This window comes from Staurois parvus, unplaced genomic scaffold (assembly GCF_062004578.1).
Source record: "Staurois parvus isolate SC_StPar_1 unplaced genomic scaffold, SC_StPar_1.0 ptg000612l, whole genome shotgun sequence".
Taxonomy (NCBI): domain Eukaryota; kingdom Metazoa; phylum Chordata; class Amphibia; order Anura; family Ranidae; genus Staurois; species Staurois parvus.
In genome coordinates this window covers 1,125,152-1,138,478 of record NW_028318408.1, presented here as the reverse complement: position 1 = coordinate 1,138,478, position 13,327 = coordinate 1,125,152, and the positions used below count along the sequence as shown (strand labels likewise).

At 45.0% G+C, this 13,327-nt stretch overlaps 1 protein-coding gene across 1 annotated transcript in view; it reads right to left on the bottom strand.

The window, feature by feature from the left end:
- LOC149449571 (cytosolic phospholipase A2 gamma-like) overlaps positions 1-13,327 on the bottom strand; it is a 45,341-nt gene that overhangs the window by 19,478 nt on the left and 12,536 nt on the right. The window contains exon 8 of the mRNA XM_089693068.1: positions 13,041-13,091. Within this exon, the coding sequence (XP_089549194.1) occupies positions 13,041-13,091 (51 nt within the window). The remainder of the gene's footprint in view (positions 1-13,040; positions 13,092-13,327) is intronic.

The window sequence follows — 13,327 nt, the reverse complement described above, 5'->3', positions numbered from 1 at the left end:
CAGACGGGAGATAGAGAGATCCCAAGGTAACATTGTATCTCTCCATCTTCTGTCTGATTGGAGGTTTATAAACTTGGGGGGGTGTAGGCAGTCCCGTGTCCTAAACTAAAATTGCATATTTTTCACATTTGTTGGCTTAATATTAAAATAAAAAAATAAAAAAAAGTGTAGTCAGGATACACTTCTCTCAACCAAACAAAAGGCTTCACGTGTGCTCAGAAATACCAACATACCAGCATGAAAAACATTTTTGTACGATTTGATTGGCAGGATCGGTGTGCCGGCTGTTAGTTCTCTAGAATAACACCCCATCCCCCATGTACCTGCCCCGGGGTAGCACTGAGCTGGGATCGCTCTGTCATCTCATTGTTGAGAAGCCGTGAGAGATCCACAAAACTAGTCACATTTTTCTTCCATTCACACCCCACGGGGTACATACCTGGTATCGGAACGATCGGTATAAATGGCGCTTCTGTAAAGTGAAACACAGATAACATTTACAGGATGGACAAATATTGGAGAGTACACAGAATGTAGCAAAATAATTGACAGTTATTGCAGATGAACATTTAGTTTGTATCCATCCATGTTTGTATCCATTCATCCATCCATGTTTGTATCCATTCATCCATCCATGTTTGTATCCATCCATCCATGTTTGTATCTGTTCATCCATCCGTGTGTCCATTCATTTATCTATCCATCTTTGTATCCATTCATCCATGTTTGTATCCATCCATGAACTAAGCAGAATATACAAGTTGTTCATATCGATTAATAAACGTTTCAAGACAAAGTTCATTCCTTTGTTATGATTGGGTGTCCAATCCCAGGTTTCCCTTATTTACTAATACCCCCTTAAAAGCTGAACTCTGCAGAGACGCCCCCCTTGCTGTGAGGCTGCCCCCGGTACTGCAGGAGGTTAATGCCGATTTATGCTGAGGGTGACTTACTAGGAACTTTTGCTTACCTGATCCTCCACTCCTATAGGTCCAGGTCTGGCGGTCTCTTCTCCCTCACACTTGGCATTTGCAAGCATTTGACATCAAATACAAGACCATTAACCCTGCATTGTATGTGAGAATGTGGAGGGACCGCCCACAAGCTGGAAAAATCACGGTGAGGATTTAAGCGCCCACCAGTGGGGGAGCGAGGTACAAGGTCACCAAGTCCTCAATCCAGTCTAGGCATAGATGAGCATTTAACCCTTGAAGTGTTGTGGCCGTCCCACTGCAAGGGGAGCTTCTTTGTTTCACCAGAGATACCATTTAGTAAATCATCCACATAGGGGTCGCTTATAAAAACAATTGCATTGGATGTGGAAGTATGGGGGGGGGGTAATTACTAGCTGTAGGCCCCCCACATGAACAAGGAACTCTTAGTACCACTTCTTACTCAAGAATTAAAATAAACCACACACACACACCACAAAATTAAACATGTAAATGCCATTTCATCCACAATGTACCATGAATAAATCCATAGCCAATCAGGATGAACAACGCTCCAATGGCCCATCAACACAATGCTCCTCTCCCACCCATTTCACTGCAACTGACAGTTCCCCGACCCTTCAGGATCGTAAATCGTAGTGCCCAGAAACCTGGCTGGCATCACTGATGAAATCTGGTCATAGCCATAGACTGTCAATGATTTCACTTGGGGGGCCCGCTGACATTTAGTTCTCCCGTTCAGCAATCGGCTAACAGCTTGGGTTGAACTTACGGCCAACCCAAAGCTTATCCCCAATTTCTACTAAAACCACCTGGGGGGGGGGAAAAAAAAAAAAAAAAAAAAAAAAAAAAAAAAAAAAAACAACCAGCTTGATGGTATTAAGCAACTTAGGGTGACATGGATGCCTACAGGCAGGGTCAGTGGACTATTTTGCACCCTAGGCAAGACCAGCTACTTGCACCCCCCTCTCCTGGAAAAAAAAAAAAAAAAATCCTTGCCGATGTTAGCTGTGGAGACTGACTAGGGAGCTGGGAGGAAGTGATGTTGTGCAGTACAGCTTGCGCAGCACTATATTCGTTGGCTTCCTCTTCTTCACGGACCGGTTGCAGTTTGCAGGCGGCAGCTTCATCTCTAGCCAATATCACCCAAGCCAGTCTGGGGACAATGACCCGGAAGTAAATGGCACTTCTGAGTCCTGGTGTCTCTAACGGGAAGGGGAGATCAGTGAACAGATGTTCGCTGATCCCCCTCCCTTCTACCGGTGGCACCCACTATGCAGGTCCCAGGTCTGCTGATGGGAACGCGGAGCCCGGGAAGCATGGCAGGGCACATCGGGGGTGTGAAAGTAATCTGGAGGCTTAACAGCTATTGGATCATTTCTGCCTGACAGTCAGCCTCAGGGGTGGACTGACCATTTGGAAACTCGGGCACTGCCGGGAGGGCCCAGGGTCAGTAGGTGACCCCATGAGATGCCCCTGGTACCTTTTTCATAGGCTTTTTTGAGTTTGGGCAAGGACACAGGGGCCCCATGATCCCCAATTGCCCGGGGGCCCCATGAGTTGTCAGTCTGCCCCTGGTCAGCCTATCAGATTTACACACACTCAATAAGATGTAGTATGACAGCTTTGTTGCCTCTGTCCTGTATAGTCTCCTCTATTTTTTTCATAGCTTGGGTCACTTTATGTATGACTGCTAGCACACAAAGGTGGGGGATTTCAAAGATTTCTTCATAGTGACCAGCAGGAGTAGTTGAATTTGGCATAAAGTCAAGCAAGGGAGGCTTTTTGCTCAAGAGGGCCACAGTGGGGTTGGGGGGGGGGGGGAATAGTGAAACATTGAAAAGAGGTGGATAACACACCAACAAGGGGAAACCAGGATCATTAAACAGCTTCTTGCAGAACATGTGAGATAAGATTAGCATCTGCAATAGCAGATACATAAACCTTGAGAATGATTGTTCCGGGGGGGGGGGGGGGATAAAGAGGAAGGATCTTAGCCTTCCAGATCTGAGATAGAGAGGTCTGATTATTAAAAGCCCAAGATCAATTCAATGCTTTAAATGTAATGGTGATGACAGAATGGGATTCTTGGTGTTCAGAAACCATCTGAAGTTCTCCAAGGTCCTCAGTGTGATTACCACAAGTCCAAGAAGGTCAGAGATGTCTACTCTGGTAGCAGTAGATAGTTTAGATTTCCAATGACCAAATTACCTCTCAGATGAAGAAGGCCCAGAACCAGAGCAAGGACTTTTGTGAAGACTCTCAGAACAGAGGCTAGGCTGCAGTATTTGTCACCAAAATGAAGTAATCACTGAAGACATGAATACACAAGTATGCATCCATTATGTCCATGGATTCCAAGTCCCTTGGTTGATCAGTGTAGGGAAGAAAGTGACGTCTCCTTACCTTCCTTTATAACAAAAATCAATCGACTGAGTTTTCTCCAGGCTCCTGGATAAAATGAATGAAGACAACCAGTGTGAGCCGTGTACATACCACCGACACAAGGATGAGATCTGCCCGTGTGTGACATCTCATGGTATGGTAGTATCAAGGTCTGATTTTTAAAAAGGTCATGAAATTATTTCAATATCAATTTGAAAATTCTGTGTTTCTGCTATACATCTGAGGTTTATGTATAAACAGTTCATGACTCAGATCCACACCGCGCCAATGAAACGCGTTGTAGTCGGAGACAGATCAGTGGTGATATGCGCCATCTAGTGGACAGAATGTGGTATTTGGGTGGGGGATACATTTTGGCCACTAGGTAACATTGACCATAGGAGATAGTTCTATGACAGAATGTGGCATGTTTTGCTGGAACGGTGTGGATGTTGGTCACCTTTGTTGATTGAACTTCTGATAAGCAGACCACGTCATGTTTGCTACAAATGACGGTATTAAAAACGCAGTATAGTCGCAGGGTGACATTGAAATGACAGATCCTTCATTCCCATCCTTGCTAGAAAATGAGCAAACCAGTTTTAAGATTCTTCATCATAACCAGTTTTAAAATAAATATCTATTCAGGAAGGAAGGGTGCAATGCTAATGAGATGTCAGCGCCTCTCTCCACACCAATACACTGACTGGAGCAGGTCATGGAAACTCCTCCTCAGGGGGCGGGTACATGACACCCTGTATTCACAGAATACCCTCAGTGTCAGCTTGACTGATGCTGGGAATCCTCTGGGGGCATCTAGTGGGGAAAATATATTACTACAGGGCACAATGCTGCAGAGAAGTATTGCAGTGGAAGCTACTTTAAAAATGTTTGCACTAGTTTTTTAAATGTTCTAATCCTACACCCACAGTTGATCCAGAGGAAGGCAAAAAACCCAGCAAAGCACGATCCAATCTCCTCCTGCAGGGGAAACATTCCTTCCTGATCTGAGAGGCAATGGGATATTCCCACACAAAACAAGGACTGTTTGTCATGATCAGTCCTGTTTTCCATATCAATGCCAAAAATGTCAACATTTCTGCCAGGAGATGCAAACTTTTGAGCACAATTAAACCCCACGGTGCCTTGTTGGCTGCAAGCACAGACCTGTATTGCTGGAATCTGGTGATTTAGAACAAAGTAACAATGTATCATAATCCATATCTGGAATTCTCCAACAATCAGACTAGTAATGTGCTCTATAAACGGACGTATGTTATATTGGAAATTTGTAAACAAACATTCACACTATGGGGGGAAAAAAAAAAAAAAAAAAAAAAAAAAACACCACACCCAAACAAAAAACACTTACTTTTGAAGAATCCCACACTTCCATCTTTCACTGTTTGAAAAAAAAATAAGAGATGAGAGATGAGTCAGTGAACGGCATAACCTGAACAAATCCAGAGCTTCAAACACACAACTTCTATCTGGAGGTGAATGGTGGAAGACCTGGGAGGAGGAGATCCAGAGGAGACCAATCTGCAGGAGCCAGACGGGCTGTACGCCAGTGAGATGGTGTTTAAAGTTTCATTCTAAGAACATTCCTTCCATTTCTGATGATCTTTTTTACTGCTGTGACAGAACATTTTAAAAAGGGGGGGGGGGGGGGGAAAAAAAAAAAAAAAAAAAAAAAAACACACACGGATGGAAACATTTTTTCTGCAATGAATTTCTATCGGTGTATGTGGTTCTCCCTTCGTAGATGACATTTATTACAAAAAGCGAATGTTAAAAGCAAAAAAAAACATTTTGAAGTTCTTCCGAAAGACTTTCCCTCAGTCATGGAATGCACGGAGAATTATTGTATGAACGTTCATGCAAATATTCAAACATTCGTTCAAAAATCTGCTGCTATAGACATCCAGCTTTAGGGCTTCCAGCACTCCAGTCTGAGGTACTCCACACATCAGATGTGTACTCGGCGACAATGGAGAAGTAAAAATGAAGAGCGCCTATCCCAGCACTGACTTGCAACAACCCGGTGACTCCAATACTGTGCCAGTAGGACTTACCCAGCCCATTGAAACTGACTGTGGAAGACCAGAGCCACACACCAGCAATAGGCCCAGTCACCATGTATAGAGATTTGGACCTCTATGATGAAACGCGTTTGGGAGGACACCAGATGAAGTCAATCCTCTAGACCTGTTGACTGGGCTGGTTAGTAGGGTACTAGAAGAGAAGGCACTGCAACACCAGCAACCAGCCCAGTCATACATGGAGGATTGGACCTGTAGGATAAAGCCCATGAGAGGGTGAAATGCATCAGGGTGCTGCTCTGGAAGGAGACGTGGCTTTGAGAAGACAAGCTGAACATAGATAGAGATATCTATCTCCTGGGATGATCGCTAGTGTGCTAGAAGATAAGGAGCTGAAACCCCAGTAACAAGCCCAGTCATGCATTGAGGATCAGACCTCCATGACTGAACCCATGGAAGGGTGAAACGTCTGAGGTGTGGCTTTGACAGGAGCCCAGCTGTTGCTCTATACATGGTGACTGAGCGGATTGCTGGTGTGCTAGAAGATAAGGAGCCACACACCAGCAATAGGCCCAGTCACCATGTATAGAGGTTTGGACCTCCATGATGAAACGCGTTTGGGAGGACACCAGATGAAGTCAATCCTCTAGACCTGTTGACTGGGCTGGTTAGTAGGGTACTAGAAGAGAAGGCACTGCAACACCAGCAACCAGCCCAGTCATACATGGAGGATTGGACCTGTAGGATAAAGCCCATGAGAGGGTGAAATGCATCAGGGTGCTGCTCTGGAAGGAGACGTGGCTTTGAGAAGACAAGCTGAACATAGATAGAGATATCCATCTCCTGGGATGATCGCTAGTGTGCTAGAAGATAAGGAGCTGAAACCCCAGTAACAAGCCCAGTCATGCATTGAGGATCAGACCTCCATGACTGAACCCATGGAAGGGTGAAACGTCTGAGGTGTGGCTTTGACAGGAGCCCAGCTGTTGCTCTATACATGGTGACTGAGCGGATTGCTGGTGTGCTAGAAGATAAGGAGCCACACACCAGCAATCTGCCCAGTCACCATAGAGGATTGGATATCCATGACTGAACCAGTGGGAGGGTGAAATGCGTTATGGAACAAACTGTCCATAGGGGCTCGCTTCGGCTTCTGGCTGACCTGTGTTTTCAGCACACCCCCCCCCCCCCCCCTTTAAGACCACCCAATACATACAGTATGTGCGGTGGGCTTTAAACACCCGCACGCTGCATATATGGGTCACTAGGCAGCCAATCTTGATCGCTGACCACTCTAAAAGGACAAGGACTGAGCTGTCAAAGACACCTCTTGGTCCGGGCTAAAGATCAGCAGTGGGCGGACCAGCTTCCCATCACGTGACCACTGATAGCAGTCACATGATCTGTTTTTTCTTGCCCCACCACCTCGAACATTCTGAACTGTTTAAAAAGGGGTGTTGGGATGGGGGTGAAGCTGCAGCAGATGGTGTTCACAAGCGACACTCGCAAAGCTTTGCTCCATCACCTTCAGCAAAAACGATCGTTCCCTTGAGTTCGGCGAGCAGTACTACAGCTGAATGTGACCCGTGCAAGAAAATGGGCACCTGGTTGTGGTGCATTGCTGCGGTATTTACAGGGTTAAGACTGGCAGTGGGTGGACTGACCATTTGGAAACTCGGGCACTGCCTGAGGGCCTGGGGTCAATAAGGGGCCCCATGAGATGCCCCCGATACCTTTTTCATAGGCTTTTTTGAGTTTGGGCAAGGACACAGGGGCCCCATGATCCCCTATTGCCCGGGGGCCCCATGAGTTGTCAGTCCACCCCTGGGTAGGCCTCATATCCTCCTTGCTGCCTGTCAAACATCACTGAAAAAGGGATCCAAAAAGGGGGATCGCGTTTTACAGACATGGCAGTTTAAATGCCAAATCTAAAAATGTAACCATTTCAGAAAACCGTGATAATGCAGCAAGATCTGTCACCGGCTGTATCCCGACATAGCCGATGACCGATCTGTGTACTGGCCTGTTACCGGTACCATGTGACCGCTGTGGCCAATTACAGGTCACATGGCAATTGTATACAATGAATGGAAGCTATCCATGGTTTACATTTGTGTTGCTAGCTGCGATTGGTCACATGATACAGACTAGGCCAATTACAGCCCATCTGTCAGGTGATTAGCTGTGGCCAATAAAAAAAAAAAAAAAAAAAAACACACCACTTTAAAAAGCTTAGTTTAGGTACAGTGTTGCATGACCGCACAGTTGTCAAACAGAGCGCTGAAAGCTGAAAACTGGCCTGGGCAGGAAGGGGATAAAAGTGCCGGTATGGAAGGGGTTAACCACTTGAGCTCCTGAGGATTTACCCCCCTTAATGACCACGCCTCTTTTTGCTACTCTGTGCTGCACTAATTCAACTGATAATTGCGCGGTCATGCAACGCTGCACCCAAACGAAATTTATGTCCTTTTTTCACATAAATAGAGCTTTCTTTCGGTGGTATTTGATCACCTGTGCGCTTTTTATTTTTCACGCTATAAACAAAAAAAAAAAAAAGGCCAAAAATTTTGAAAAAACATTTTTTACTTTCAGCTATAAAAAAAAAAAATATAATAAACTCAAAGTTGGTTATAAATTTAGGCCAAAATGTATTCTGCTCCATGTTTTTGGTAAAAAAAAAATCCCAATAAGTGTATATTGATTGCTTTGTGTGAAGTTATAGCGTCTACAAACTATGGGAGAGATACTGCAATTTACGCCATTTTTCTGCTATACAGAGCTGCGCTAGTTTAACGGACAATTGCGCGGTCATGCAATACGGTACATAAATGAAATTTACATCTTTTTTCCCCACAAATTGAGCTTTCGGTGGTATTTGATAGCCTGTGCGGTTTTTATTTTTTGTAAACAAAAAAAAAAAACAAAGAAAAAAAAAAAAAAACAATGTTTTGGACTTTTTGCTATAAAACATGTCCAGTAGAAAAAAAATGCAAAAATCAAATTTAGTCATAAATTTCTGCCAAAATGCATTCTGCGACATGTCTTTGCTTAAAAAAAACAAAAACAAAACCCCAATACGTGTAAATTAATTGTTTTACGTGAAAGTTATAGCGTTTACAAATGGCGGTATAGATACTGGGATTTTTAGGTTTTTTTTTTTTTTTTAATACTAATAATGGCGGTGATCAGGGACTAATGGCGGGACTGCGGCGGACATTCTGACATTGGGGGGTACTGACTTGGGGTCACTGACCTCCCCAAAAACACTAACAGTGATTAGTGCTAAAAAAAAAAAAAAACCTGACTGTACTAATGGCACTGGGGAGGAAGGGGTTAACTATTTTGCAGGGAAGGGTTATAGGAGTGAGGGGAGTGTTTTACTAGGGGGCGGGGTGGGGCGAGGGTGTGTACTGGACGGGACAAGGCTGATCGAGAAAGAGAAACTGTTCTCTTGATCAGCTCATCCTCGAGCTGACAGGGAAGTGACAGACAGCACAGCTACTGCAGCTGTGCTCTGTCACTGGTTGCCGCCGATCGCCGGGAAACAGCCGATAAGGAGCTGCTGTGACCCGGCGACTCACATCTGCGGCGGTGATCGGCGGGACATATAGGGCGGCGGCGCGCACGCCCCCTATTTGTTTACAAAACACACGTTTTAAAACGTGGTTTTGCCTGCGAGTGCCGCCCTGCCGCCGTATTTCTACAGTGGCTGGGCGACATGCGGTTAATTGAGGCACTTACCCCCTTCAGAGAAACAGGAAAATTTTCATTAGGCCTCCAAGTTCCCTGTGATGGCATACCTTCAAATCTTTGTATTTAAAAAAAAAAAAACACAAATCTGGAAGGGCGAGCCTCTAAAATGTCAGATTCTTGAAGCTAATCCATACATAATATACAGGAAGGTGATCATAGGAAGTGGAATTCCCAAGTGGTTGACTTCTTACCTCTAGTAGTGGCTTTGACCATTTTTTTGCACATTTCTGTAAAATAAACAAATTTAGATTACCTTTAAAGAACATGCAAGTAATATGAGGGTTCTTCAAAAAGTTTCCACACTTTTTTTTTTTAAATTAAAATATAAAGTGCGGAAACTTTTTGGAGGAACCCCTCATGTAATATTAGGCAGTATTTATTTTGGGGGGCCATTTCTGTGTTTTGTTTTTCCTGGATGCCCATCTGTGACATGACACATCTGCTCCCCAGGAGACACCCATAACATACCCCAGGAGGCTGTGTGCGGTGAACCCATGTGCGGTGCAGCCAATAAGCAGAGCTCTGGCATCATCAGGGGTGGAGGAAGTGGTTTTGCAAGATTTAAGAGGAACACAAACAACCCCCCCCCCCCAAAAAAAAAAGTCTGACAAATTGAATTCTTTAACAGATGTTCCGAAGGACCCTCCCCCCACAATTGTTTGCCGATCATCAGGGCACAGTTGGGGTTTGGCACCAAACCCAGAGCAGTTCAGCTCATCAAAAATTTTTTTATTTTTTAACACTTCAATTAATTGAAGGAATTCTGTGGAAGCTGCGACTGCCAACCTCCCTGAAAGTTGTCCGGCCGTTTCTGGCTTCAGTCCTGGAACCTGAATCCAGATTAGGAAAGTCAGAGTTTGAGATTCTCAACATGTGTTGGGTGTGATGTGGTGTCATTCATTGTGAAGAGCTGCCCAAGGCATGCCCACTAAGATGCAGCATGGGACAACACATGGCACCCTGTGCTTTGCTACGTAATCTGCATACTTGTTTGTTTAGCCATTTTTAGCCCAGAGGAACCCCTAAAACATACTTTTCAGGCGTTAAAACAACCCTAAAACCAATGAATGGGGAGGAGTCCGTGGCCCCTTACACTGGTGGACAATCAGAAAAAAAAAAAATGCAACCCTGATAGACAGCTTATAAATCTAACCGGTGCCATGCTGCTGGCTTTCCATCAAGTCCTAGAACTACATAGGCACCATCAACTAGAAGGTCAACAAGCCACAGCTCAAGGAACTTCCTAGCAACCTCTGGAGGAACCCTGGTTGACAATGGCTGTTCTAGATCATGGACTGAGAAAATATTGAAGCCATTAGAGTGCCAACCAGGAAAGCAGAATTTTTAGAAGCAGAGGGCAGCGATCACCACTGACTTTGGTCTCTCAGCACATTCAAACAATCCAAGCATAATGAACTTTAGGTCAGTCTCATGACTGATTTTCAAATCTTGAGTGAGCTGAAAATAACTTAAGCATCCCAATGCTGGCAAGTTAGCTTTGCAAAGTGAGTCTTCTATATAAAGATGTATTAAAGCCCATCTCCAGCTACATATTTTGCTCTTCCTGCACCCCCCTCACATCAGTTCAAAAATGCAATGTAAATATTTTTCTCTTTTTTTTTATTTATTTATTTATATAGCTCTATCCCCTTAGGAATGGAGATTTGGGTCCCCCTATAGTCCTGGACAGCCAGGCAACACATTTTTCAGTGACTTGTATTCTGGAGACTAAACAGTCCTTGAGCTTGGTCTTTAGGTTTTATTATTAGGGAATTGAACTTTGGTGGGGTGAGGGGTGTATGGGATACCCAAAGGAACAGCAACTGAGGACCAACTTCCTGGCAGCTATATACAAGTTTACACAGCAAATAATTCTTCTTGAAGAGCTCTTCAGCCTCTCCTGGTGTACCACCCCAGACAATTCTCGTATTCAGCTGCCTGAGGAAATCCCTGGCAAGGGGATCCAATGCCTGCCACTTTAAGATGACAGTCCTGGGTAAGGAGCTAATCAGGTTTCCTGCTAGAGTGCTCTTTTCCCCTTAACTGGTCCAGGGGGTGTAGGATTACTCAGTCTGTTGTGTGAGCTGGTTCAGGTAGGTGGCCAACTTCTGGCTGTCCACTAGGCTGGCTCTTTTCCTGGCTCCATGGGTGGTCCTTGCTCTAGGGGCTGGTGATGCTGAATGATCCAACCTGTAGGGAGGCCACTTCCCACTGGGCCCCCTCCCATCCCTCTCTACCCAAACTCCTGCTGCTGAGCAGGCTCAGTCATACTTAGGGCTGCTGTTGTCCCATGCCAAGCCTCCTGCCTGTGGATTGGCCAGAGTCCCCTGTGTATGCAGACCTACCCCTCCTCACCCCCACCCACTGAGTTTTAGAGATTTCTCTAGGTCAGGGGGAGGTATTAGGGAACTGATCTGCAGACCCTCTCAGACCTGACCCAAATTTGACCATACTGACTATTTCCCCAGGCTGCTACTCAGCTTAACTAAAAATTGAATAGCACCCCCATGGCTATCTAGAGGGGTATTACACCCATAGTCATACCTTGTATACCAAGGTGATGCTCTCTTCCTCAGAGCTCCAAGAAAAAGGGCATCACCCATGAAATGCATAAGCTGCCATCCATTTGTTGGGCATGGGTCTGGTGATGTGATGGAAATTGTCACATGCACCTGACTTAAAAATTAAATAAAATTAATAATAAAATTAATTCCAATATACTCAAAGAATAAAGAGTCCTACGGTAATGCACTAGGCTGGTGCACCTTCTTATGCTTGACTTCTAGTATTGGTTCTCCGAATTGAAGAAGACAGCAAGGCCGTTCAGTGTAGTGGTGGAAGTAATCAGTGGTGGAAACTTCCAGTTGATCTTGCCGATTAGACTGAAGTGCTGCCTACTCTGAGCCTTATTAGGACTGGATTGTATGGAGAGCTCCCTTACCTGGACTGCTCACTAAATGAAAAAGGAACCTTCCACTTTGCAGTGAGGAAGATGGAGGACTTGGGACCAGCATGTTGCATAACCACAGATTTAGATAAAGTAAAATCTCTGGGGCCCATTTTACTTGAGGCTTCTGCAGCCTCACATACTTTCCACAGTATTCCAGAAAGTACTGTAACAGTATGCTAGAAGGGGGGGGGGGGGGGGGGAAGTGGGGGATAATTTCTAAAGCCTTAGCCAATCATTGGTCAGGAGAGTGACCAGCAGGGGGATGGAGGCATAAATGGTCTGAGGCCTGAACAGCAGGATCCTTTGCCTGCTAGAGAGTGACCCAGCCTGGAGGGGCCATCATTCCCTCCTAGGTGATCCAGAGAAGTCTGCAGGAGGTTCTCTGTCAAGGAAAACTGGGGAAACCACTGCCCCAGCTGCAGGAAGAGTTGGAGCAAAGTCTGGAGGATTTGGCCAGGAAGCTCAGAGTACAGGGACTGGCTGATACTAGAAGGCGGCATCATGTATACAAGGGCACAGTGAGTAGAGACCTGAAAGAAATCCTGGGAGGAACACTGTTGCTGTTGAGCTCTTTTGTTGAGGAGACTGTTCCAGATTCTGCTGGACAGGGCCATTTCTGGAGTGGGATTCTCCTGTGCAGAATTGTTCACATTCTTCTACCTGGATAGCCTTTATCTTGAAAACATTTAACTGCAGAAGTGTCCTCAACCAAGTTGGCACTAGTTATCCTAAGGCTCACCCTAATCCCCATCTCAGGTCTACAAACAATCTTAGAAGATACTTTATGCCTTGGTTGCTGTGCACTAAATAGGGACTAGAACCTGAGACAATGGGACTGGTATGGTGTCTGCACTACAGAATTGTTAAATCAATTAACTCGATTGGGGTGGTTGAGGAGGTTTGTTAGGCTGGGAATCCTTGTAGAAGAACTTTAACCAATACATTTTAAACACCTACCAAGAAAGAACAGCTTAATCCAGTCAGCACCAGGTGCACTGCCCCACAATCCTGAAGGAAAAAAAAAGAAAAAAAAAAAAAGAAGGACTGGATTAGTGCTGAATATGAGGATCCCAGGTAGGAATTATCAATGAATGAACGTATAGCCCTAATAGTTTCATAGCCATATACACCTTCAGTTGTAGATATCAGTTGTCTGTCCTTTAGATTGTAAGCTCCATGAGCTGGGCCCTCACATTCCTTCTGTACTGAAAGTATTGTAATGTCTCCCTTATATTGTAAAGCAC